This window comes from Berghia stephanieae, chromosome 2 (assembly GCF_034508935.2).
Source record: "Berghia stephanieae isolate SIO BIC M18660-M18661 chromosome 2, UCSD_Bste_1.3, whole genome shotgun sequence".
NCBI classification, from domain to species: Eukaryota; Metazoa; Mollusca; class Gastropoda; order Nudibranchia; family Aeolidiidae; genus Berghia; species Berghia stephanieae.
This window is the reverse complement of record NC_088361.1, coordinates 7,338,151-7,365,783: the sequence shown is the minus strand read 5'-3', so window position 1 is coordinate 7,365,783 and position 27,633 is coordinate 7,338,151. Positions and strand designations below refer to the sequence as shown.

Here is a 27,633-nt window from a genome sequence, read left to right as displayed (position 1 = left end):
AGATCTGCCCCCTATCTATCTCCATTTCCTCTCTGTCATTCTGCTCATCTATAGAGCATCAATTCTTTAAAACATTTTTTTGCTAGTTTGTTTGAGTCTTTTTAATCTGCTTATCCTATGACAATCTCTGTAAAATGAGAAAATAACTTTTCCTAACAAAGTAATTTAAAGAACTTGAAAACTAAGTGTATAATTATATTTCTAAAGAAAGACAGTCAAAAGGCAACATTGCCTAAATCATTAACCAGAGAAGATAGCTGAACGAAGAATATAAGAGCATGTGGTGTGTATCAAAATGCACAAATGCGCGCACACACACATTCATCCATACACATGTGCAACAAGAACCGACTACATGGCCACATCACACATAAAACCCTGGCATTTTAATGGCCAATGGTTGCATGTGATCAGCTTTGACCAATCAGGAGTTTTCATTTGTATTATCATTATGGAAAATTTTTATTTGTTTACAGTTTTTAAGGTTCGTGATTTGCTAACCGTGAGAATGGAATTTGTCAAGCTTACTCTGAGACTCATCCTTTACTGTGATATCTTAGTGCTATGGTGGAAGAAGTGACTCAGCATTATCAAGCCTAAGAAAGGTGGCTATCTGAAGGAAATTCAACTTTTTTATGGCTTTAAATGAAATTTATATACCTTATTGCCAATATTTATATAAAATTATCACGTTTTCATGTAGAAAAATTAAACAAAGCTTTAAACAAATTTTGCTTTTAAAACTGATTTTCTCTGTTTTCCCACAAAATACAGCTTCGTGCCAAGGATTCAACATGCTAATGTTTAGGCATAATGGTGTGATTGCAGCGGTAAGAACAAAACAATCAATGCTTACATTATGAGGTCCATTGTGGTTACTGTAAGTGTCCAGAAAAATTCCCAAGCCAGTGAAGGGATGAGCACTTCCAAAGACATTTCCTAGTTAGTAAAAAATAAAATGTATAGAGCATTGCAATGATTATGGTGGGTGTAATCAATTCATTAGTAAACAGAATAATATCATGAATAATGATATGATACTGTGCAACCTCTCTAATAACAACAGTATTGGAATAAAAAAAAAAAAAGATATAGAGAGTTGTCGCTATATCGAAGCAACCAAACATGGTGGTGGTTTGGGGGTAGAAAGAGAGAATAAGACTTTTTTCCAGCGATCTACTGTGGCTAATTTAGCCTTGAAAATAGTGCAATGCCGCTTCTTAAAACGACTCAGCTAGCCATTGCTTGCTTGAAAAACTTCGCATTCCTAGCTTGTCTACAATTAACTTCAGCTAGTCTATAATGGAAGATTATATTATTTTTATGTTGATCGCTCGATACTGCAAGAACTATGCAACATCAGCATTTGTTGTCAGCCACTGCCTTTTCTCTGTGGTTCAAACCCATGCTATTTGATTTTCTCTTGGTACTTGATGATCGTGGTCAAATTATGAGGATTCCCCCAGGCCAAGAGGAGAAAAGGTGCGAGTGTGCTAAAGGTGATACTCTCTTCAACTTGGTAGAAGTAGGAGTGGACATTGTCATTCGTTTTTGTATTTGTGTGCATGATCATAGATCAGAGATAATGATAGTGGGTCATAGTGCAATACTTTTTAATTCAGTCGTGTTTCATTGATGTGGAGCGCTCACTAGCAGGTCGACCATAGAACAACTTGGCATAGGAATGTTTGTGCAATGCAAAGTGACAGGTAAGCTAGATTTTTTCTCTCTCTCGCTTTGCCTTAGACAGAAAATGCTCACATCAATTGGCCCAGAGGGACAGAAAGCATTGCCGCTGGACCAAAAATGTCGTTTTGCATTGACTGTCGATTTGAAATTGACGATTATCATCATAATATCGCTATAGTAAGTATTTTTATTATTAATGATATTTAGGGAAAAAATCCTGACTCGGACTCCATAACAATACAAAGAGGATGTCGTTATAAGTGGGCTGTACTGTCTAGTCTGTCCATGTTTTTGTCAGATTATTATTAGCTAATAATCTTACATAAAAACAAAACCGTTTATTTCAATTTTAAGTTCTGAAACCTGTCATCAGGACGTTGAAAGTCCAAGAATAAAAAATTCTATTTCATGGTTCACATAGGTAAGCTAATTTGAGTTACATAAATGTATTAAAATTTGTTGTCAGAAAAATTTGTGTAAATTAGACTTAAATTGTAAATGCCTCCAGTTCCCTACTTTCCCCCAAAATATTTTAAGTCCCCAAAATGACCAAATTCATTCATTAGACATCAGGTGATAAGATCACCTGTGTTTGTAATTTTGTGAAAAAAATCCCAATGTCTCACAAAGATTGGAACTCAAACCAGCAACATTTTAGTATACAAAAAGTGATTTTGTTGCCACCACCAAAATGGATCATTGGTAGCTGCCAAATCCCAAATATTTTAATTACAATAATGTGAGAGAATGGAAAATCATTGAAGAATATAAATAAACAAAACATCAAATGCAATTAGATCACTAACCAGACTTCATTCTGTCCTTAGTATACCAGACACCAAATCCATCACCAAAAAGAGTCTTGCCGCTACCATGAACCTTGAACTGTATATGAACTTCCCAATTCTGAACATAGCATGGCTGCAAAAGCAAAAATAAACTTAATCATAATGAATCAGGGGAATAATCCTGAGGTCTGTATACTATTCATAAAATTATCTTACATCAGATATTTCAATTCAACACCTCAATTTTTCTTTCAACGCACAAAGTATTACATCGCAATATAAATTATTTCACCTGGAAGAATGACAACTATGTCATATGCTTCACATCTCTGTCAAAGATTGTTAACTTTTAGCTTAAGTTCTGAAAACTCACAAAACAAAAAAACAAAAAACGACCCCAAATACAATAACAACTAAAGAACATAGATTTTATCTATCAAAGATCCAAGCCAACTATACATCCTTTGCAATTAGCTGAAATATAATATAGTATTCACTTACATTCAAAATAAAATTGAAAGAAAAGCCCTTATAATATGAAGCTCACATAATATCATGCGTACCACAGAATTCCATATTGCACCAGTTTTACTTTGCCTGTCAGGTGTCAAACGAATGTAACTGTTTGTGACCATTGTGCTGCCCATAAAGTCCCACTGTGGAACACCCATGCCAGAACCTATAAACAAAAAGGTTTTCATTAGCACATATTAGGTACCACAAGAGACATTTATAAATATTAAAAATGGGTATTTTTACTATATACATAAAGCAATCTGATAGTCATGGAAAACACTTTTTAAATTTTGAAAATCCATACATAAATAAGAAAAGGAGAGAAAATTCATTGTTCAATAACTTAGAAAATTTTGGCTTGCCAATTGATGTAAGAAAACATTCCAACTTTGACGTCATGTAACTAAACACCAAAAAGATTTAGCATACTTGTGAAACACATTTTTAAATCACAGTGACTAGATAAATAAAAGATAAGATATGAACCAGACACAAATTTTTTCCTTAATCCACAATCTGTTGAAATTCCCCAAATCACTAGCGAAAGTAAATGTTTTGGTCTCCAGCAAGACAAATTAGCATGTTCCGTTATAATAATGAATATAATGACAAAATGATATGCAATTCACGTCAATGGGTAGAGAGTACTCCAGGGAAGAGGTCCGATTTTGTTCAGACACCTTCTACAAAAGGTCTTTGCAAAATAAAGAAGACATCATGTTTTTACTCCTGCAATGTCTGTTTTCACTTCCATGCTGCTTTAGGGACTTGTCTAGGAATTATATTGCTTGAATTTTTCCATGGCCCTCCCTGGGATCCTTAACCACATCAGGCATTCTTGTCACATTGGCAAAATGGTTTGAAAGACTTCAACATCAACCTCACTGAATGACAAATTAACAAACTGATGACTTTTTATAATCAACGCAGACTTATTAATGTTGATTAGTTGATAATCTGATGGTCATAGGCAGTATTGCTTCCATGGAGAATAATTTCACACTTTAATTGTCCACTATGTTACTGTTACATCACAGCAAAATACCATTAGTCGATTATAAATAATGTCCATGTTTAGCTTTTTCAACCGCTATTTTGCCAATATCGATATAACTTCTATTGTTAAGATTTATGTCTATATTATTATATAAACGAGATCTTTATCTGTTAAAATAAAAAATTTATATAGAGCAAAAAAAAAGAAGTGGATATAAGTGTTGTCGAAATATCCACTCTGCACTGTATTATATCTATATATGAAGAAAGTGACTTAATATATAATTTTGTTACAAGCAATTTGATTACATGCCCATATTTTTTTGGGGCCGGCTCTATTTCTCAGAACACTCAGGAAAATAAACTTGAACTCTATTTCACAGAATGGTCGGCTAGCCTCCAGTAGCTGATGGTTACGTATGTGATGCCAATGCAAAAGTAAATGCTCAAACAGAGTGGACAGGATGAATCATCAAGCTAGCGTTTTTTAGGCACATTGTTGACAAAGACAGATTTTATTAAAAAGTTGTGCTATCGCGAATACTCCATGATGGCAGCTGCCTCTTATGGTTCTCACACTACTATGTTATGACGATCGACCCAATCAGCAAAGTCCGGTTCACACTCGTGCACCATCGCGAACCCGTCCGGTAGAATCGTCACAACACACTGTTCAACTAGACGCTCTGTCGTCTCAGGTTCTTGCCCAAAGCGGGTACATGTTGGACAGTCAGAAAGACCCCATCGATGAAGCGTACTGGCCGTGAGGCAGCTCCTCGACCGAAGCCGATTCGCCGTCACCCAGTGTCTCCTCTTACTGGTATCAAAGCCTGGCAACTTCTCACCAAGCTTAGAGGAGGAAACGTCCCCGCACCCACGAGGAATTGACTTAGTCCAAACCGACTTCCATCTCGTATGTGCAGCTCTAGACGTAGTCAGGGATTCTGCGTACAAGGGTTGCCGGGACTTATTTCGGCTCAAAACGGGGGTGCCGTCCATTATGCGCACCAGAGGGGTATCCCCATTCCCTCTCTCTTTGATCTTACTCAGCCAGTTTCCCGTAATCGTCTCCCTCCGGACATCAGGGGGGGGGGGGAGGATCGCTGCTATTACCGGGCCCCATTCTCTAGGAGTTGTTGCTAGCGTTCTTGACACTATGTGCATCGACTTGCGAAGTTTTACATCTACCTTCTCAACGTTTCTGCTTCTACCCCACACTGGAGCGCAACACTCCGCGGTGGAATAGCATAGTGCCAAGGCGGATGTTATCAGGAGCGCTTGGCTAGCGCCCCAAGTCGATCCCGCCAGCTTCCTCAGAAGACTGCACCGCTTCTCTATCTTCCGGGCAACCCCTTCGAGATGCACCTGATAGGTAAGGCTGCGATCCAACGTCACCCCTAAATATTTTGGATGCGGCTCATATGGGAGTGGCTGGTCCCCAACTAGGACATTCAGTTTGCGGGTGTGCCAAGCACTGCATAGGTAAAATGCAGTGGCCACGGTTTTTGAAGTATTCAACTTCAGGTACCACTTGTTCTATGATGGCGCGTTCACTTTTGCACTTCGCCTGCACTATCAAAGAGAGAACAGAAGTAAACCTTAATAACAAAGCCAAATCTCAAAATGGGCACAGAGGTTGAAAGACAAGATAGCACAAACTCAAGATAGAAGTCTAACAGAAAGTTGGGAATAAAAAAAAGACAGAGCGCCCAAGCACTGGCTAAAGAAAACCCCCAAAAATGCAGACACATTCAGTCACACAGACACTCTAGCAAAAAGCAAAAAAATATATTGAGAATGGAAACCGTTACGGAGAAACAGAGATCAAGTTTATTTTCCCGAGCATTCGGAGAAATAGTCACTTTGTTTTTTTTTTTACAAAAAAGGAGATGTGCCAGCATTAGTATATGACGAGCAATCTTTCATATGACAATGGTTCTTTGGATATTTTCAACTATCTTGATCAGGTATATTTTATGTGGGGATTCCACTGGCCTGGAGAACTAATAAACATTCCAATTTAAGGTCTGCAAGAGCTTTTGTGGAAACAAGGCTTCCTTTGACTTTGAGGTATTTTATTTATGTTTACAAAAGCACATGAGGCGATTGTCTGTGTCTGTTCCATTTCAAATCTTGTCATTCAACTCATATGAGTATGAGTCATATTATTACAGTCATACCTATTTGTTGAAGATATATTGAATTGTGTGTTTCTGTTACCCTTCTGAATTGACATGATTTGTCTTATTCATTAAAGAGGTGGCAATTGAAAACACTGTCATTGAACATCATTTAACCCCCCCCCCCCCCCCCTTACCCCCGCCCCCAAAAGAGTCAGAGTCAGAGTCAGATAGAATATTATAATATAGACAAAGAGTTGAAAAACAAATCATCATCTTCGCCTTTTCCTTTCTCTCGTGTCAACCCTGCCCGAGGTACTTTTGAAGATCATGGCATGTGGGTGATTTTGTTAAACAGTTGACTGGCTGCTTAGACTTAGATCTAGAAATGTCTGAAATCCAGAGGATAATCGAGAAAGTTATTGAGAGGCTGAGGACCTCCTTACGTCCTAAGAAGATAAAATAGACAATTTTCTGCAGTTTCTGGTACAAAAGATACAGATTAAAATTTCGTAGACAATTTTTTGTTCGGTGATAGACTCTCATTTTCAAAGAATAAGCAAACATTTAGAAAAACTAAAAAAACGTTTCCGATTACCTTGGTAAGGTTTGACAAGGCTATGCTCTCTTCTTTGGAAATCATTGGTATTCCACTGAGTGGAAACACCATTTACTAAAGATAGTAAAAGACACACGAGTTGATAATTCATTGTCTTTGTTGTAAATAAAGGCCTGAAACGATGAAGATCCTGTCGAATCTTGTGACAACTCAGCGTACGCCTCAGCATGTAATGGACAGGTGACACGACTGTGTTCACACTTAACACAAGGGCTGGGCGGGTACCCGGGTACCCGCGAGTACCCGCGGGTAATAAAGTTAAACCGGGTACTCGGGTAAAAGGGGCGGGTAACGGGTACCCGCTTCAACAAATGGAAACCGAACTGAGAGTGATCATTTTTGGCGGTTTTAATATTTTTGAACAAAAATTGGAAATAATATGATTTTATTTACATATTTACATTTACATGACATTTTTTCAAAAGATTTTCCTACTTTATTGTTCAATTACAATGATTTTTTTTGTTTTATTTGTTAACATGCATTTGATTCAATTTTGGAATCAATAGGTTCAGACTATATTTTATTAGTTCTTATCTTTTAAAGGAATCTCAGGTACTTTTATTTTATTTATTATTTATTTATTTTTTTTCATTGCAGTTAATTATCTTTGTTCCTTACTTCAGTTTCGCTTCATTTGTTGTAATAAATAATAAAGTAATAAAAAAAATAAAAAAGCCCCCTCTCTCCCCCCCCCCCCCCCCCCCCCCCCCCCCCCCCCCACAAAAAAATTTTTGGGGACAAAAGTCACTCCTGCCACGGGTACCCACGGGTACCCGCGGGTACCCGGGTAATCAGACCACTACCCGGGTATTACCCGGGTAATGATTTGGGCGGGTAATCCCAGCACTACTTAACACAGATTTTGACGTTATTTCGATCTTGTTTCTCTTTTGACCCAGTTTGATTCATACTTTTATAATTCCTACTTTTATATCGATTCAATGTGTATTGCCTCCCTTCAATGGTCACATTATGACAGCGTCATCTCCCTTAGAATTGTGAATTGTAGTCAGTCTGAGAATTCGGCTTACTAGGTACTCTCCTACCGCACAACTTAGAAAATGTACCACATTCATTGCTTTCTAGACGTCTGAATAACTTTTGTTATGAATGTATCGTTTTGGCCATAATTCATCATTCATGACATACATGGAATTGAATGATCAGGGTGAGATGATGATGCTGATGTAATGTTATTATTCTTCTTATTTTTTTTTACATTTAATTGTGACGTTTTTATGCACGACAGTTGGAGGTGTACAAAAAGGCACCGTCTTTATGCACCTCCGTTCGCGGTGCTGGTTAATTATAATAAAATGTTGCTGCTTGAAGCTCGAAGGAAAAAATAACGATAAGTGTTGAATTGTAAGCCTCAATTTATTATATTAGACGAAGACAGATAATGTGGACGTTTCGGGTTTTCCCTTTATCGACAAAACACTAAGGCTAAGGACGAATGAGAGATGTGTGAATGGCGTATAGGTGAATAAGCATAAAGGGAGACCATCCATAAGCTACTACATCCCAAGTATTCTTGTTCTTGTTCCGTTTTTTTTAAAGTCTTCCCCCCCCCCCCTCCCAAAACCCCTACACTAGAACTTCTAGTAGGGGGTTTGGGAGGGGGGAGACTTAAAAAAAAAAGTTTCCCCCCTCCCAACCCCCTACAAGAACAATACTTCGGATGTAGAAGCTTATGGAAGGTCTCCCAGCATAAACAACGGTGGGACAATGATGATATTCGAAATCTGTAAATCGGAGATTAAAGATAATTTTGCTGTGCACTGTTGATGAACAAGATTCTGATCTGCATAAAAACAAAGATGGCTACTCCCATAACTCAGTGGTCCAAAGAAGAAGTTCGAGCTGTATTAAGGATTTTTGCTGCCAAAGGCAATTGTCCCTCTGAAATCCATCCAGAATTGGTAAGCGTGTATGGAGAAACTGTGAGAGTTTCAAACAAGTAGTTTTCTGGTTCAATGAGTTTCAACAAGGCCGATCAAACGTGCATGATAAGCAATGCGCAGGGCGATCTCCTTCTGCCCATTCATAACAAAATGTCCAACATGTTGAAACCCTGATTCGTGAAGACAGGAGACAAAGTTTGCGAAATTGCCCTTAGACTTGAAATGTCAAACTCTGCTGTTGAAAGAATAATCAAGCAATTGGACTTTAGGAAAGTTTCCGCTCAATGGGTCCCGAAACAACTGACAGAAGACCATCAGGCACAGAACCTCTTTCAACGAGTCCATGATGAGCAAGAAATGTGGGTTGGACCTGGTGGAGACCTTGGGCCTGCTGACCAGTCTTGTGTTTTCTTGACCATATGATCACTGGTGATGAAACCTGGGTTCACCACAACATGCCAGAATAAAAAAGGATTTGATGATCTGGAAACGTCCTTCGCCAGTGGCCAAAAAGTTCAAAGTGCAACATTCAACGAGAAAATTGATGGCCACCGTGTTCTGGGATACCAAAGTTGTTCTCTTGATTGATTTTCTGCAACCAGGTCAGACCATAAACACTGCCATATTCTGTGAAACTTTGAAGAAACTTAAAGAGGCCGTACGACGAAAGAGACCCAGGTGGCTCAGCAGAGGAGTCGTTTTTCAACACGACAATGCCACTCCCCATACTGCAAACATGACAAAGCATTGGTTCCAAAGGAATGCGTGGGAAGTTTTACCACATCCTCCTCATAGTCCAGATCTCACCCGTCAGATATCCATCTGTTTGGGCCCCTTAAGAGACACTTGGGTGGAAAAAAGTATGACGACGATGAATTGATTTCAGAAGTGGAGAATTTCCTGAAATGACTTGATGTCAATTTTTTAAGGGAGGGGGTATTTGCCCTCCTGTCACGATGGAGGAAATCCATCGATCGGAATGGTGACTACCTTGAGAAGTAAATAAATGATGTCAAAGTTTATTCTATGTTTCATTCAATTCCATTCACAACTTTTTGAGTTCAGAGCTTACTTACCTTATTTCTGGGACAACCCTCGTAAATGCACATTGATAATACATTGAATGGTTCTGATGTTTGTTTTTAAAAAATATAATTAATAATAATAATACATTAATTTTAATTATTTGCAGACACCTGTCTGGCATTCATAAAAGATCTGGATTTTTTATTATTGGCAGGCCTTGTCTGGCAAGAACCAAAAGCTGGCCTTTTCGTTATTGGCAGACGCATTTATCTAGTTGGCAGAAAAATTTTATGCAAAATGAAAATGCCCAACTAGGCGTGAAAAATACCAAGTATTCTGAAAAAAAAATGCTAGTGGTTATTTGTGTCCCAAATCAGTTAATATCAAGTGATATTTAACACAAGATGAAAGCAGATAGTGCTCTAATGTAAAGTCCAGGTTTTAAAAAAAAAGCAAATGGATCAATGAAATGGAAGTTTTTGTCACTTTGAACTGAAAACGTCAAACTGGCATGTTTTTTTTTTCACCCAACAAGAGACTAGTTAATCATCTAATCTGTTCATAGTCCACTAACCATTAAAATTTTCCCTACCCAACTACCTGTTAACTTTATTGATCTTCTTTTGTTTCTATAATTTGTTCATTCTGATCACAATTTTGGGGATATTGATCATGGCTGTGAATTTGTTTATTTCGCAGACGAATCCCGAGTCCTGGTGTTGTTTGCCCCAAAACCAACAACACCCGTTTTTTTTTCCTGACTTCTTCATACAAAACAATACACTTTATTTTTATCACAACGCCACATAACTAGATCCAACATCATATTCTTCGAATCAGAGATGAAAGTAACTATCAAAACAAGGAAGCAAAGATGGTGGAAAACTATCTAGCTCATATTTGAATTTTAAGATACACCGATATTGTGGTGGATAGACAACAGCTCAGTGGGCTAGACCACCTTTCATTTTGTTCCTTTTAGCTGCACAGGTTTGAATCCGATCACTTCCTTTTCTTTTTTCTTTCTTTTTTTTTTTTTTTTTTTTGCGAGTCTATTCTTTTCTCATTTTTTGTTTGGCCTTGTTCTGTTTCTGAGCATGAATTTCTTAAAGTTGTTTTTTATTCTATTTTTAATTTTAATTTTTTTTTTTATTTTCTCTATCTGACCATTTCACCTCTCTGAATATTTTTGTTTGTTTGCTTTTTAATTATATGAAGGAGCTGAATAATTTTTTTTCATTCATGCCACCATGATATATCATAATGATTGTAGTCCACAATTATTGAACTATTCATGCATTATTTTACACTTTAAAAAAAAAGAAAAAAAACTGAAACCATTGAATTTATTCGCTTTTAACAGTTTGTTGTCATAAGCCAAATATTTTAAACTTTGTCTGTTATCTGTGTAGTGTAGTATACGTCTATATTGGGGGTTTAAATAATTTATTGAGTTATGCCCCTTGTAACTTATGAATTGAGATACGTAGGTTCTTTGCAGATGATTTTTACCATGAAGCACCTTGAAATACAAGGTATGCTTCCATGTGCTTATAGAAGTAGTGTATCTGCACAATATATCATATTTTGAAAAAAAAACCCAGCTGCATTGACCGTTTTGAGCCTTGAAGTTGACAACAATTTGCTATTTTGGTGCACGTCGCATTACACTATGCATTATTTTTCGAAAAATTATAGTACTAGACCCATATTTTGGCTATAATATGTTGGACCACATATTATTTGTTGAGATACAAATCATCAATGAACAAAATGAAACATTAAAAATATATTGAAAACATTCTTTTTTTAAATTCTTTTTAAGAACAGCATGGGGAGCCATATTCAAGGGCAGGTAACTCCGAAAGTTGATAAATATTTTCATTTTCCTTAAAATAATTGTAATCTTTACTAAAAGTTGTACAGGATTACCAAATTTGAGAGAGTTGGCTTGATTAATAATTAAGTTTTTGCCTCTCAAAAATGGAGCCACGAGCAAATTTGATTTTGAGACAAAATTTCAAAAAATTGTAAAAAATTCAAATATCCCTATTCTGAACTGAAATTTTTTTTTTTTTTCATGTCTCATAATTTTCTTTAATTTTCAATTGAGCCAAGTTTGAGGAAAATAAAAAGGATGAGGTTCCCAATTTCCGATAATTTGGTCCACTTGACATGGAATGGCCCTATATATATATACTAGTAAAAAGCCCGCAATTTCGCGGGGAAAGAACTATTTTCATTCGATATTGCCAGAATCATTTTCTTGATTAGCTTGATTACGATTGATGCACATTTTAATCAATGTCCTTGTCGTCGCTGCCGTGCTTTATTCGGCATGATTTTAGTTTATCAGTCAATAGATATCAATAAGTCGCAAGTCTTTACCACGCTTTACTTGGGAGTGCTTTGCACTACCTTCAATACTTCACAAATTTAAATGGCGGCCGAGAATCAAAACAATGGTCAAATTAGGAAATTTTAGACTTTCACAAATCTATCAAGTTTTGTTCTAAAGTTTTTAAAACGCTGATGACAAATTGAATAAATAAACGCCTGACAAAAGATCAACGGTGAAAATACAAATTGAATGAATACTGGGATGTAGGAGCTTTCGGAATGTCTCCCCTTTACTTAACTTATGTGATGTCAATTGAAAATCTGAATAATTATCACATCGATGGCATAAAAACGACAGTAATACCAGCAGTAATATTAGTTGATGTTGGTAATCGGTGAAACTTGTTTAAAATTACTGTAAATCCGAATACTGTCAAGTGATCAAGTGAATTATTTCACTATGAATGCCACGATTTGCTGAAAAATGCCAATCTGACAGTTCCTAGCAAACACTACCCCCCCACCCTGCTCAGGAATTTCTCTACTTGATGAACCCCCCCCCCCCCCCCCCCCTTTTTTTTTTTTTTGTCTTCCATGCAACCACATTCCAAAACACACAGACATGTATAGATAGTTCGAAGATGACCACTCAGGTCTTTGTTATTGTTTTTTGCCATTTGCGTTTACATATTTAATCGCAACATTTCCCAAGAATTTGTCATTAATTCTATGTAAAAGTCACAGGTTAACTGCAACATCATGGACAAAATCATGACAGGTTAAAGGGTGGGGTTTAATGCTACAGTTGTTTGTCGCCACCAAATTAGACAAAACAGTGCGGAGCCTTGCAGTATGGGTTTGTGACGGTCATTTGTGACCATTGATAGGAGGCGAGGGGGATGGGCATAGTCCAGACAAAGGTAAGCAGTGACAGTTTTAAGGAGAGACTGAATGATATCCTTGGTTTTGGGATTGGCACCTGTGCATTGGTCAGTTTATTGTCTCTCATAATTTTTTCAACTCTTACTCTTACTCTTACAAATGTTAAGTACAAAGGAGTGAAAGTTAGCCCAGTCTGAATAAGATGTCGGCTTGCTTCAAATCTGATTTTGCTTGCCAAAATCTGTGTAGGACTGTCATATGGTATTTGTTTCAATCAAATTGCTCCTGGGTGGGGATCCTGACCTCCCATAGTGGGCAGGGAGGTTCTATCCCCCCATACCCGTTTTCTAATTGTTTCCTGTCGTTGTCTTGGAATGAGATTACTTAGTTTTGTCCTGACCCTAGCCAGAGTTCCTTGGCTAGGAGGGAAACAGTCGAATGTATAGTTATGTAGTTTTGGGAGATGATATCTTTTTCCTTGTGAATCATGTCTCTGTTATGCATTGTATTATGTTTAGTTTACATATTATATTATATGATTTGTAAACATTTGAGTGTTTTCCTCTTAGTTAGGACCTGTGCTTCTGTCTGGATGAGACTTTTAGGTAATCTCAAACTAAGTACACTGATAGTGAGCTCTTGGAGTCTACATCTGTTCCCTGTTTGAACCAATTCCCCTTTGTCTCACCTTTTCTTTTGTGCTTTAATTTCCCATTTTATTCCTTTTTACTGGCGCTGATATGACCTTAATGTGTTGCAAGCGCCGTAAAACCCTTAAAAACAAATACAAAAAACAATCAAATTGCTCAGTCAGTGATTGACTAAGAACAATGTTTACAACAACTGGTTTGAGTTTACCATATGTGGTGTGAAACTGACAGATCAAAATTGCTATAAAAACTTACAAGTCATGGTGAAAATAGTGTCCCATCTGCAGCTTGGGGCAACAAAACAAGACTGAGATACCATGGCTTCCCCTAACAAGAGGAATGGTATCACGTTATAGAAAAAAAATCATCGAGTTCAATCTATCTCTCAAACCAATTCAGATAGAAATTGTCCAAAAAAAAACACGGCATTCTCAAAAGTGTTGAAATTGTGAAGAGAGGAATTTCAACTTCAATTTATCGCATCTTCAGTTAACCACATTTTCGCTTATCCCAAGGTGTTGCAATTATCTGGAGTGGACTGGATGAGAAATATAACAATATCACACATTATTCCCGCCAACAATAACAACATTAATGAATGTGTGCGAATAGGCAAACGTACAAAAAGCAAAAATGGTACCCGGCTTTGTCCATTTCTTATATTATGTACCTTTCTTTATAGGAGTTGTGAGGGATGCAGCTTCTGATAACTCTATGGGCATGGTGGATCGCAAACCATTGTAGGGACACAGCCAGTGGTTGAACTGGGAGCAATGATGGCTCGCTCTACTCTAGTGTTACTATAAGCTTTTTGATGGCAGGGTAGAAGTATTCAACTTAGATCTCTAAGATTAAGATTGATTTCTTTGCATCGTTGCATTTCAGCTCTGCTTTATATATATATATCACTCTAATTAATTTTTAAAAAATCCTTTCAGGTCTATCCATCTCTTTGATTTACACAATTGTGTGAGAAATTATGGATATAAAAGGATTTTTATCAAAATTGAGAGACAAGACCAGTTTCCATTTGAAAGACAGTCATGCAAGCGAAACACTTGACACAGATGATGATGTTGAAGAGGATGTTATTTATGAGGATTATGTGCTAGTAACAGAAAGATCAGAGGAAGAGGTATATATTTTATTGTACTGATGTTGATAGCAGATGCTGGAGTAATTGCTGTGTCTTGATTTTTGTTTAAAACTCTTTCAGCGCCATTGACCACACGGTGCGGCCAGAGCAGAATCTGTTCTACTGGCCAGTGGCCGCACATTGTAGCCGGTCTTGAAAGGCAAAAACGATAATGTAATCCAATCCTACTTTCTACAAAAGAGCTATAAATTGAACCAATAGTCATCTGCATTTTTTGCGGCCGCAAATATCAGGGCAATCCGCAAATTTTGGCAAATCGTGGCAAATTTTGGGAAAATTTGCAAATCGCGTGGCAAATTTTGGGGGAAACAAGAAGCCAAAACAAAATAACAAAAAAAAAAGTGCGGAACTTGAGAAATGTTGCAGCTTTGCCTGGGCCCAAACCAAGGGAAGCTACTCTCTACGGATAATGATCCTTTAAAATCTTTGTAACAATGTAGCCTCCTTAAATGAAATAAATTATATTTTTTTTTTCTGTATCGCGTGTTAATTTTTACTGAAACGCTTAGTTCTTCTCGGCAAATTTTGGTCTTTTTGGCAAATTTCTTGGCAAATTTTGGGGTTTTTTTGGGCAAATTTTGGCAAAAAATGCAGATGACAGGATAGTATCATTTCTTTCATCAGAATATGCAATTGGCCTAGAGGAGTATTTTAATTGAGATTTTGCGCCGAATTCAAATGTCGCTTTGTCTTAGCTTGTCATTCTCATGCTGCCTCAGTCAGGTGTCAGCCATTTTGTGACTGAAATGCGAATATGGCCTCATCGCTGAAAGAGTTAAGAGAGTATAAATGATTTTTAAAATGGTTATTTAGGTCATTTGGGTTGTTTCCATTGAAATGTAGCGATAACAGGACTCGGTTATAACCTGGATTTTAGGCCGGTCCCACCATTACTGTTTACTGAAGTTCCATTGTACAAAGACTAATGTTTGTACTGCAGGGGCCAAGAGTTGATTCTAGATGTCAATTGATTATTTACCAATCTGTGGTTCAGAGATTAAGAAATATTTTGTTCCAAAAGATAAGAGAAAAAAGAAAAGAAAAGGATGTGTTAGCCTGAAATTTTTATACTTAAAATTAGTTTTTGTTACTCGCCTTTCCCCATTTTCTGATTTGTTCAAAGTTGATATCTGTTCCATCTTTATAAACTTTATACATTAATTTTGTATAATTATATCATGCTTGTTACAGGTATCGATTGATGGACTGCCTTCTTACTCTGCTATAATGGAGCCATATCACAAAGAGACTTCATCCCAGGAATATTCATCAGTCCATTTGCATACGCAAAGTTCTAATAATAAATGTCCAGCAACAACATCAGACTCTCAAAACAATGTTGGTGTTTACCGTCAACCAACTTCTCCTATTGATGACATTCCTTTTGTATTCCATCCCAGTCTTTGCGTCCAACAATCCATCCACAGAGTGTTCCAAGGTGTTGATCTCCGAACAGATTTTTTCAATGAGGAACAATATTTCCATAACTTTACCCAAGAACACGTTTGCCTTAGGGACCTATGTACTAACCGAGAGATGTTCGGTTTATGATATTCATGTATAATTTAAGAAGAAAACGTGTTTAAAGAAATGGAAGAATGTTGCACAATATTTTTGACCATGGACAAATTGCAGGTTTAGTAATCGGAGTCAAATTTGATCAAAGTACATATGGTTATGGGGGTTTCTATAGCTCAGCTTGTAGAGCACTTGCTTCACACACAAAGGGAGAGATTGATCCCGGGTAAAGACGAGATTTTTTTTCTTTTTCTGACACCCCCGTCCACCCAGCAATGATTGGGTAATTGTTTCTGCTAAATCTGGTGGTGAGTAAATGCGATAGCATAATGACCTATGATATTGGTAACAACCAATTACTGTTGTCCGTTTCATGCTATAGGAACCGGGGTAAATCCGATCTAATGGCTCTGAAGGACCACATATGGTTAGAGTACTTCTAAATAACGACATTGTCAGGATTGGGGAAAAAATATCGTTATAGAGTTTGTGGTCTAGTTGTATGACACTCACTTTCGGATCTGAAGGTCCTGGGTTCGAGTCTCATTCAGCGCATAGTTGAGTCCTGGGATATGGCTCTTTTTTCACATTCTCTCACTGTACTCAGGTGTAAAATGAGTACTGGGCTAAAAAAGTGTAATATTGCTCAATAGTCTTGTTCTATATCTTTCATGTTGCTGTTTGTCAGGGACCCTTTGTAGAGCACTTTGAGCACATTTAATGGATATTGCGCTATTGCTTTAAAAACATTTTTTTTTTAGTGTTGTCATTACAGAGGGATTGTGAAAAAAGGTGTGTGGGGGGGGGTGGTGCTTGAAATTCCATCGTCATGGTATATGTAGACATAATATTCTATTGGATCAATGTCAACATCATCGAGGTGCCAAGCGGTTCAATATCTCTATTTTGCTGATTCTGTATCCGGAGCATTGTCGTCTACACAGGAACTGGATGCTGAAAACAATTGGAAATGGAGTCTTATGACATCTGTGCCCAGGTCCAGCACATGTTATTTAAGTGCATTCAAAACTGAGATGTAGAAATGTGCTTCTTGTGTCTGAATGAGACTTTTAGGTGGTGATCTCAAACTAAGTACTTTGATAGTCTGCTCTTGGAATCTACACCTGTTTCCTAGTTGAACCAATTCCCTTTGTCTTACCTTTTTACTGGCTCTGATATGACCTTATTATGTTGCGATTGCTCAAGCACCATAAACCCCTTAAAAACAAACAAACAAACTGCTCTTGTTTTATAACTTCTCTGTTCCTTCATTCTTTATTTGAACTACTCTGTTCCTTTTATTTTAAAATTTTAGCTCATTTTTCTCCCTTTGTCTTTCTTCTTTTTTTTTCCCACTTTTAAGTGCCTTTTCTTTTTCTGATCATCTAGTTTCTTTCTTTTTGTGAAGTTTTAGAACAGAATGTGCTAGGAATGTTAGAAACGAAATAAGTAAATGAGAATCTTAAATAAGAATGGCCTGCGACATTAAAAAATCTAAATAAAATGAAGGATATTAATCATTTCAATCACTTTGGAATGTCGATAACATCCGGTAGAAGAGCTAGCAGTTTCACTGGACCAGGAATTTCAATTTCAGTATTCAGGGTTTTTGCTAAAATATATGTCGCCATAGAGAATGTTTTATTACTTACAATATTTGGGGGGAAAATCAGGACCGGGGCCGCCATGTCGCTTTTGTGGGATTGTTGCTATAACGATTGTTGTAATAGAGAAGTTGCACTGTATGTTGTTAATGCTTTTTAAATGACAGAAATTGCAGAACATTTCATTTACCAGAATCAATATTTATTGCTGATAATAACAACTTTATCAAATGCTAATCATGTGATGATGTGTTATATTCATGGTCATAAATTTGTATGCACAAATCATTCTTATTTATTAACCGAGCCTTATGAATTTTCACCGAGTTGTTGTGAATAGCATTCACGGTTCATGTGTATAATAATTTTCATATTTGTTCTTAACTTTGCTCACCATGATGTTCACGTGCTGCTATGAGACTTTTGTTTGTCACTGTCAACAGGAAGTGTGTAGAATTAGAATTTTTTTATCCACATTAACGTTGATAAATTTTAATGCTAATGTTTTTCTCATGCAATTTATGGATCTTCAAGCATGCCAGCCAGTTACTACATATGTTGCTAAGATGTTTAATGTCACCAGATGGGACTGTCCATGCTTTAAGCTGGTGCTTTCAAGCCACACTGACAGTACAGGATTGCCCAGGAACTGGAAGGCCATGAATACCCACTCAAGGCCAGCAATGAAGTCAATGTCATTGTACAGTGGCATGCACTATCCCCAGACCTAAACTCTATTGGATATATTTGGGGTGTAATCGGTCGGGAACTTCATGGTATGGATCCAGAACCCAGAAAACATTGATGAACTATTCAAAACTCTCAGAAATGCATGAGACAGCATCCCTCAACTTTTAACTGGTGACACTGTTAAGATCTGTTCGAAGGAGATGCATTGCAGTGACACTACACCAGATATTGACTGTCGTGTATTTCGTAAGTGGCCATAACTTTCTTTGAAGTTTTCAACAAATGTTGTTAGAATGCCATTCATGTTTTGAAGTTTCATTTTGTTACTTACCTTTTTGTACTAACTTTTAAATGATGGTCCTTGCTTCAGCTAAATCTGTCTTACGACTACCAAATCATCCGTCCAAATTAAAGATAATTGGTTTAAAAATCAGTTCCATCAGATTTTGTTTGCATCTTTTAAATGACATTTTTAATCACACCAAAACAGGTGTATACAATTTTTGATTAGCAGTATCTATATAAATGTGCTTGGTAGGCTGGAGATGCAGAGAAACCTTATCATGTCCTCACTCCATATTTTCTACCTTCACCTGTGTGTGTGGGTTAACAACCTTCGTTTTCTTTTTAGCCCATCTCTCCCCACCTTTAGCTGTCAACTGTCAGTGATGATACTGATGTAAACAAAATAAAACAATCCATGCTGCACTTGCTGACCTTGTTTATATTCACTTTTTTCTTAAAATCTAATACTGTTGATTAACATTGTTATTCAGTGTTTTTGAATTTTTGTTTGTTTTTGTTTGTAATTTAGATTGTTTATATTTACAGACCTATTGGTAGAAAGCTAGCTACCGTTGTAGGAGATTTAAATCTATTCGGGACATATAAATAAGTTTTTAAAGACAATGTCTGTTGTCTCAAAAGGCACACGGCACAGACAAGAAGTGTAAAATAACAAACAATATGATATACATATATATATATATATATATATATATATATATATATATATATAATGTAAATTTTCACTCACATTTTTTGCCGAGACGACTCGTTTCTGTGTTTTTCCTTTAATTCACACTTCTTCAGTCGGCATAATCCATTTTGTCATGTCCGTAGAAAACTCCAAACTAAAGTTGTAATACACTGTAACTTTATTCAGTTGACAAAATTACTTTTAGGGTAACAACTGCAAAATAACAATAAATAACAAAATGTTACTAAAGCTCGCAACACAACATATTAACAATGTATAACACTACATAGCTCCCGCCAGAGCTTTTGTTCATTTGTCATAAATCCAGCCGATCAGGGGGTTTGGATAATCGTCCCTTTCAGTGCGTTTGGATTCGGTCTGCAACGTTTCCTCATCAGGAAAGATCATACGTTTCTCCTGGTTGGTTGCACCCGTTTTACTCTCTCTCGTGTTCTGTGCTTTCTTCGGTCTTCCCGTTCGTGGTGGTTCATGTACCTGAACAGGTTGATCAATGTCACAGTGTGCGGGTTTTAGTCTGTCGATTGAGACTGAGTCTTCTTTGTTTCCTACTTGTAGTTTGAAAACTTTGTCACCGGTTTCTAGAACTCTATACGGTCCTGTGTACGGAGCCTGGAGTGGTCTTTGATGTCCATCATGACGTATGAACACGTATTTAGCTTTGCTGATGTCCCGTGGTACGAAGCTTGTTGCTTTTTTATGCGTGGACGGAGGAACTGGACGAAGTTGACCCACTTTCTCACGGAGGTTTTTCAACATTTCAGGAGTATTGGTGTTGGGATCCGGACCAGGAACAAAGTCTCCAGACACACGAGGGCGCCCCTGGGAGAATATGAAAAACCCAGCGGACGTTTCAGCCATGTCAACATCGATTTGTAATTTTGTCAACTGAATAAAATCACGTCGGGGTCACCACTGTAACTTTATTCAGTTGACAAAATTACTTTTAGGGTAACAACTGCAAAATAACAATAAATAACAAAATGTTACTAAAGCTCGCAACACAACATATTAACAATGTATAACACTACAACACTATTACTATTACACTCCAGCACGGTATCCTTGAACTCCTCTGGACAAGCAAAAAACGTTCGAGGTAACCGTACATTGCCATTGCATTTAATGGAAGGGGGGGGGGGGGGGGTAGTGTGGCTAATCGGTATGGTACCCAAAAGATACCTAGTTTGAATATCCACCGCGTTATGTGGCCTTCGGCAAGCCACCTCTCCATAGCTTAATTTGTGGTGCTGTGCTGCAGCTCACACCTATCTTCCCTTGGAATAGGCCATGCCATAAGACAAATTTCTGCTTGAGGATGGGTATAGAGAACTTTGTTATGTACTTTATTAATATGTTACAAGGGGTTGGTGTTTATGTGTGGATGGGGACGGGGACGGGGTTACTTTATCACAACATTCATTTACCGTGGTCGCCAACCATAACCATGGGATTGGAACTAATAGCAAAGTGATACGAAAAATCAGAGAGGTGCCTTTTATGCGTAGCGGAGATGGAGTGTGTGAGTCGGTGTGAGTATCTGTTTGTGTGTCATACTCATACTGCATAAACACACATACAGTGTAGACAAGATAGACACAAAAGTAACTGTCAATGTCTCAGCAAGTCATCAGTTGTCGAAATTACAAGGCTCATAAAGACTCATAAAAAACACAATTTAGTTAATTTTTCTTAGGTTGGCTGGGTGAAATTACTTCGAGGAAACCATGTTCGAGGTAAAAATTGGTTCGAGGAAGGATGGACTGTTAACACAGAATAATAAGGGAATAATTCTGGTCATGCGATTGAGTTCGAGGAAACCGTGCTGGATTGTAGTTGTGTTTTCCAGGAACAGACTTTTTTAGAATGCTATATAATCCCTTGAAGACGGCAATGTTTTGGGGTTTTAAAAATAGCTAAATATTTTAAAAGAAAATTCGATTCTTCACCAAAGCAGACATGACATCAGAACAAAGTTATGTTGCTCTGATGAGGTCGTGGAGTCAATTTAGACCATCTATTGTCTTCTCATCTTAGTCCAAATTGTTGTAATACACATGTATCCAACTCACCTTTCTTGTCCTCTATATTTTTTGTTACTTGTCTTGTCTGCGATATCCTTCTACATTCACACCTATGGGACCTAGCAATTCTGGGAAACACATTGTAGAAGTTGAAGAAATGAAATATTAATTATGACTATATTATATCATTATACACCAGTGTACAAGGACGCGTGGTTACATTTTGCAAAAATCTTTGGCCGAAATTGGAGAACCATCCCCCTTCCCCCAATAGCAATTTAATACTGGGTACTGGTCTAGGGATGGATTGGTTTTAAAATGTCAAAGAATATTGCCTCACCAATGACGATCAAGGTAAAGTATCCTACCTTAAAAATCATTGGTTTTGACGTCCCAGCATTTCGGAACCAGGCCATTTCCACAATGGAATGATTTATCAATAATTCATCTCAAAGATCAAACATGGGGAACTGAAAAAAAAAAGAACAAACACACATTTTAGAAGTAGGGGGAAAAGCCGATTTCCCCCACCCAAATAAAAATAAAAATAAAAATAGCATTAGCATTCTAATGATTCTTTCGATTGCTTACTAAATGAGTGGCTGCCCAGTGGATTCTGTATTTTCTCCTGTCGGGTTCAAGTCAACCTGCATACCACGCTAACTTTCAATGCCATTTTTCTAATTGGTAGCTAATGAATCAATTCTATAAAAAATCTTTTAAAATAATGTAATCTTTAAAAAGAAAAACCAAAAAACAGTTGAATACATACAAGTGGGTTGACACTCTTAAAGAACTGCACATATGTTTTTTCTTTTGTTTTATTTCTTTCCCAGTTCTCAAGTTGTCCAACTCCCTCAAAAGTTATCAGGTGGACTCAGAAGACATGCATACCACGCTAACTTTCAATGCCATTTTTCCAATTCGCTAGCTAATGAATCAATTCTTTAAGAAAATATTTTAAAATAATGTAATATTTAAAAAGAAAAACCAAAACAGTTGAATACTAGAGGGATGACACACTTCAAGAACTGTACAGATGCTTTTTTCTTATGTTTATTGAGTTCACAGTTCATAGATTGTCCAACTCCATTCATAGATTGTCCAACTCCCTCAAATAGTCATCAGATGGACTCAGAGGCTCATCCTGTACACCAGCGTCATTTAGAAATATGGTTACTACATTAACATTCTACGGGTTCTTTCGATTGCTTAATGAGTAGCTGACCAAACGATTCTGTATTTTCTCGTGTCAAGTGCAAGTCGACCTGCATCCATCACGCCCATAACCAAGCCATCAAACCTGCCAGTTGGCTAACTGAAAAATTAATTCTTTTAAAAAATCATCTTTAGAAGTAGTGTAATAAAAAAAAAGAAATACCAAAACACAATAATACTTACAAGTGGGCGGGGTGACACTCTTTTTTTTGTTTTATTTATTTGCCAGTTCTCAAGTTGTCCAACTCCCTCAAATAGTCATCAGGTGGACTCAGAAGACCTGCATACCACGCTAACTTCCAATGCCATTTTTCCAATTGACTAGCCAATAAATCAATTCTTTAAAAAAATATTTTAAATTAATGTAATACAGTTGAATACTAGAGGGACGACACACTTCAAGAATTGTACAGATGGTTTTTTCTTATGTTCTATTGAGTTCACAGATTGTCCAACTCCCTCAAATAGTCATTGGATGGACTCAGAGGCTCATCCTCTACACCAGCGTCATTTAGAAATATGGTGACCGCATTTTGTGCATATTTTCTGTAAAAATTAAAAGTAAAAAAAAAGCATCAGTTATTTACGCTTTTTAAAAATACAGATCATGCAATGAGATTCAAACTTTAATGATAATGTCTCGCACAGACACTGTCAAAAGAGAGCCTCCATATCGGGTTTTCACTCTCAGGATTAAGTTTCCTTTCTTTGTGGAGGCCATTAGCAGAAAAAAATTACCGTAACATTCAATTACAAATACAAACTTTATAGCAAATGAATATTTTTTTAAACAAAGAAACAAAGAACTAGGGGGGAAAGCCCGAACAACCCCCCATCCCCTCCCCAGAAAAAAAAAACCATTAACATTCTACAGGTTTTTTCCATTGTTTAATAAATGAGTAGCTGCCCAAAGGATTCTGTATTTTCACCTGTCGGGTTCAAGTCGACCTGTATACCACGCTAACTTTCAATGCCATTTTTCTTATTGGCAAGCTAATGAATCAATTCTTTAAACATAATCTTTTAATATACATAATGTAATCTTTAAAATAGTCATCAGGTGGACTCAGAGGCTCATCCTCATTGTTATTAATTTCTAAGGGCATTAATTCTGTACCTAAACACACGTAGCTTTTCTATTGTAGAGTTGTCATTAACTCGGAAGAGATGTCCTCATGATCCCCTCGTACCAGCTCTGGTCCCAGCAAAAAGGGGTTTTATCTCTCATGATTAAGTGTCCTTTCTTTGTGGAGTCTAGTAGCAAAAAAAAAGTAACATTCAATTACAAATACAAACTTTACAGCAAATGAATCTTTTTTTTATATATATAGTAAAAAATACCTTATAACGTTCTATGAAACAAAGAAGTAGGGAAAAAGCCCGAATAACCGCTTCCCTCCCCTCCCCAGAAAAAAAACCCCATTAACATTCTAATAGGTTCTTTCCATTGCTTAATAAATGAGTAGCTGCCCAAAGGATTCTGTATTTTCACCTGTCGGGTTCAAGTCGACCCGCATACCACGCTAACTTTCAATGCCATTTTTCTAATTGTCTTGCTAATACACAATTCTTTAAACAATCTTTTAAAATAATGTAATATTTAAAAAGAAAAGCAAAACAGTTGAATGCTAGAGGGATGACACTGACACACTTCAAGAACTGCACAGTTACTTTTTTCTTGTGTTCTATTGAGTTCACAGATCACAGATTGTCCAACTCCCTCAAATAGTCATCGGGTGGACTCAGAGGCTCATCCTCTACATCAGCGTCATATAGAAATATGATTACCACAAGTTGTGCATATTTTCTGTAAAAATTTAAAGTAGAAAAAAAGGCATCAGTTATTTATCCTTTTAAAAAATATAGATCATGCGTTGAGATTCAAACTTTAATGTCTCGCACAGACACTGTCAAAAGAGAGCCTGGATATCGGGAACAGAGTCCTACCAAGAATTACAACATAAACAAGAATATTGCCCCAAATATACAGCTTTAAAAAAATTGCGTGTAATAAATGTCATTTGGCCCACACAGCAACATTTTATCTAGGTTTTTGTAGCATTACATTATACAGTAGTATAAAAAAAAAAATGCTATTCTATCATGCAGTAATTACTGCCCTCCAGATCAGAGAACACTTTAATGACAGAAAGGTAATATAGCATGAAAAATGAAATATCTGTAACCGTGAGTAGCTGGCAACAGTGTGTGTGTGTGTTGTTTTTTTTTACACATAGCATAACGCAGTGCATGGTGCTGAAGGCTTGTTAATACAGGTTATAATTGGAAAGTAAAAGATATTATAAAGTTAAATGGTCATAAACTCGCACATTGTTATTAATTTCTAAGGGCATTAATTCTGTACCTAAAACACGTAGCTTTTCTATTGTAGAGTTGTCATTAACTCGGAAGAGATGTCCTCATGATCCCCTCGTACCAGCTCTGGTCCCAGCAAAAAGGGTTTTATCTCTCATGATTAAGTGTCCTTTCTTTGTGGAATCTAGTAGCAAAAAAAAGTAACATTCAATTACAAATACAAACTTTACAGCAAATGATCTTTTTTAATGTAGGAAAGAGTCTATATAACGTTCTTTGAAACAAAGAAGTAGGGGTAAAGCCCGAACCCCCCCCCCCCCCCAATCCCCTCCCCAGAAAAAAACACATTGACATTCTAGAGGTTCTTTCCATTGCTTAATAAATCAGTAGTTGCCCATAGGATTCTGTATTTTCACCTGTCGGGTTCAAGTCGACCTGCATACCACGCTAACTTTCAATGCCATTTTTCTAATTGGCTAGCTAATGAGTCAATTCTTTAAACATAATCTTTTAAAATAATGTAATCTTTAAAATAGTCATCAGGTGGACTCAGAGGCTCATCCTCATTGTTATTAATTTCTAAGGGCATTAATTCTGTACCTAAACACACGTAGCTTTTCTATTATAGAGTTGTCATTAACTCGAAGAGATGTCCTCATGATCCCTGCCTACCAGCTCTGGTCCCAGCAAAAAGGGGTTTTCACTCTCATGATTAAGTGTCCTTTCTTTGTGGAGTCTAGTAGCAGAAAAAAGTAACATTCAATTACAAATACAAACTTTACAGCAAATGAATCGTTTTTTAAATATAGGAAAGAGTCTATATAACGTTCTTTGAAACAAAGAAGTAGGGGGGAAAGCCCGAATACCCCCCCCCCCCCCCCAACCTTTCCCCTCCCCAGAAAAAAACCTATTAACATTCTATAGGTTCTTTCCATTGCTTACTAAATGAGTAGCTGCCCAAAGGATTCTGTATTTTCTCCTGTCGGGTTCAAGTCGACCTGCATACCACGCTAACTTTCAATGCCATCTTTCTAATTCGCTAGTTAATAAATCAATTCTTTTTTTTTTAATCTTTTATGATAATGTAATCTTTAAAAAAGAAAAACCAAAATATTTGAATAGTAGAGGGATGACACACTTCAAGAACTGTACAGATACTTTTTTCTTATGTTCTATTGTGTTCACAGTTCATATATTGTCCAACTCCCTCAAATAGTCATCGAGTGGACTCAGAGCTGTCATCTGCCTTTTTTGCGGCCGCAAATATCAGGGCGATCCGCAAATTTTGGCAAATTTCCCAAATTTGGCAAATCGTGGCAAATTTTGGGAAAATTGGCAAATCGTGTGGCAAATTTTGGTAAAGAAAAAAAAAGAAACGAAAACAAAATTACGAAAAAAAAGGTGCGAAACTTGAGAAATGTTGCAGCTTTGCCTGGGCCCAAACCAAGGGAGGCTACCCTCTATGGAAAATGATCCTTTAAAATCTTTGTAACAACGCTATTCACAGTCATTTCATTAAATTAATAAATGCAGCCTCCTTAAATGTAATAAATTGTCTTATATATATATATATATATATATATATATATATATATATATATATATATTTCTGTATCGCATGTTAATTTTTACTGAAACGCTTAGTTCTCCTCGGCAAATTTTTTGGCAAATTTTGGTCTTTTTGGCAAATTTCTTGGCAAATTTTGGCAAATTTTAGGTTCCAATTTTGCAAAAAATGCAGATGACAGTCAGAGGCTCATCCTCTACATCAGCGTCATTTAGAAATATGGTAACCACACGATGTGCATATTTCTGTAAAAATTGAAAGTAAAAAAAAAAAAGACACCAGTTATTTACCCATTTTAAAGATACAGATCATGCGTTGAGATTCAAACTTTAATGTCTCGCACAGTCACTGTCAACAGATAGAAAGATAGCCTCCATATTGGAAACAGAGCCCTACTAATAATAACATGGAACAAGAACGTTGCCCCAAATATACAATATTAAATATATTGCGCCTAATAACTTAATGTCAATTTGAAGTCATTAGGTCCACACAGCCAAAGTTTATCTAGGTTTTTGAAGTATGACATTATTATAGTAGCAAAAGGAGGCTATTCTATCATAAAATAATTACTGCCCACCCAAGCAACCATGTCATTGCTGGCTGGAGAGGATGGTCAGAACCATCTTTCCGTACTCTGGATCGATAAGGCGAGAACTTAATCACTGAGCTATTGAGAACATAATTGATTTAATAATTTAAAAAAACAACTCTTCTTATAGCAATTGAGGACAGATAGGCTGTCTATAATTAGAGACCACTTTAATGACAGAAAGGAAATATAGCATGATAAATGAAATATCTGTAACCGCGAGTAGCTGGCAACAGTGTGTGCTTTTATTTTTACACAAAACATCACGCGATGCATGGTGCTGAAGACTTGTTAATAATACGAGTTATAAATGGAAAGTGAAAGATATTATACAGTTAGACAAGAAATCGTCATAAACTCACACATTGTTATTAATTTCTACGAGCATTACTTATGTACCCAAACACACGTAGCTTTT

At 36.8% G+C, this 27,633-nt stretch overlaps 2 protein-coding genes across 2 annotated transcripts in view; one reads left to right on the top strand and one right to left on the bottom strand.

Moving 5' to 3' along the window:
- The window catches only part of LOC144964244 (vesicular integral-membrane protein VIP36-like), a 28,057-nt gene extending 21,115 nt beyond the window's left edge, over positions 1-6,942 (bottom strand). The window contains exons 1-4 of the mRNA XM_078898298.1: positions 6,708-6,942; positions 3,041-3,156; positions 2,496-2,610; positions 857-939 (exon numbers count right to left, since the gene is read on the bottom strand). Coding sequence (XP_078754424.1) covers positions 857-939; positions 2,496-2,610; positions 3,041-3,156; positions 6,708-6,897 — 504 coding nt within the window. The 5' untranslated portion in view covers positions 6,898-6,942. The remainder of the gene's footprint in view (positions 1-856; positions 940-2,495; positions 2,611-3,040; positions 3,157-6,707) is intronic.
- Positions 6,943-7,723: 781 nt separating this feature from the next.
- On the top strand, positions 7,724-19,214 carry LOC144964243 (uncharacterized). Its single transcript, XM_078898297.1, has 3 exons — positions 7,724-7,899; positions 14,472-14,668; positions 15,881-19,214. Exons 2-3 carry the CDS (start codon positions 14,513-14,515, stop codon positions 16,238-16,240), a joined length of 516 nt encoding a protein of 171 aa, XP_078754423.1. The 5' UTR covers positions 7,724-7,899; positions 14,472-14,512; the 3' UTR covers positions 16,241-19,214.
- The last annotated feature ends 8,419 nt before the right edge of the window (positions 19,215-27,633 follow it).

Bases quoted from the DNA above. Each gene is read 5' to 3' on its own strand.
- LOC144964243 (XM_078898297.1), top strand. From the start codon at position 14,513: ATGGATATAAAAGGATTTTTATCAAAATTGAGAGACAAGACCAGTTTC. The intron at 14,669-15,880 runs GTATATATTTTA...TGCTTGTTACAG, and splicing joins CAGAAAGATCAGAGGAAGAG to GTATCGATTGATGGACTGCC.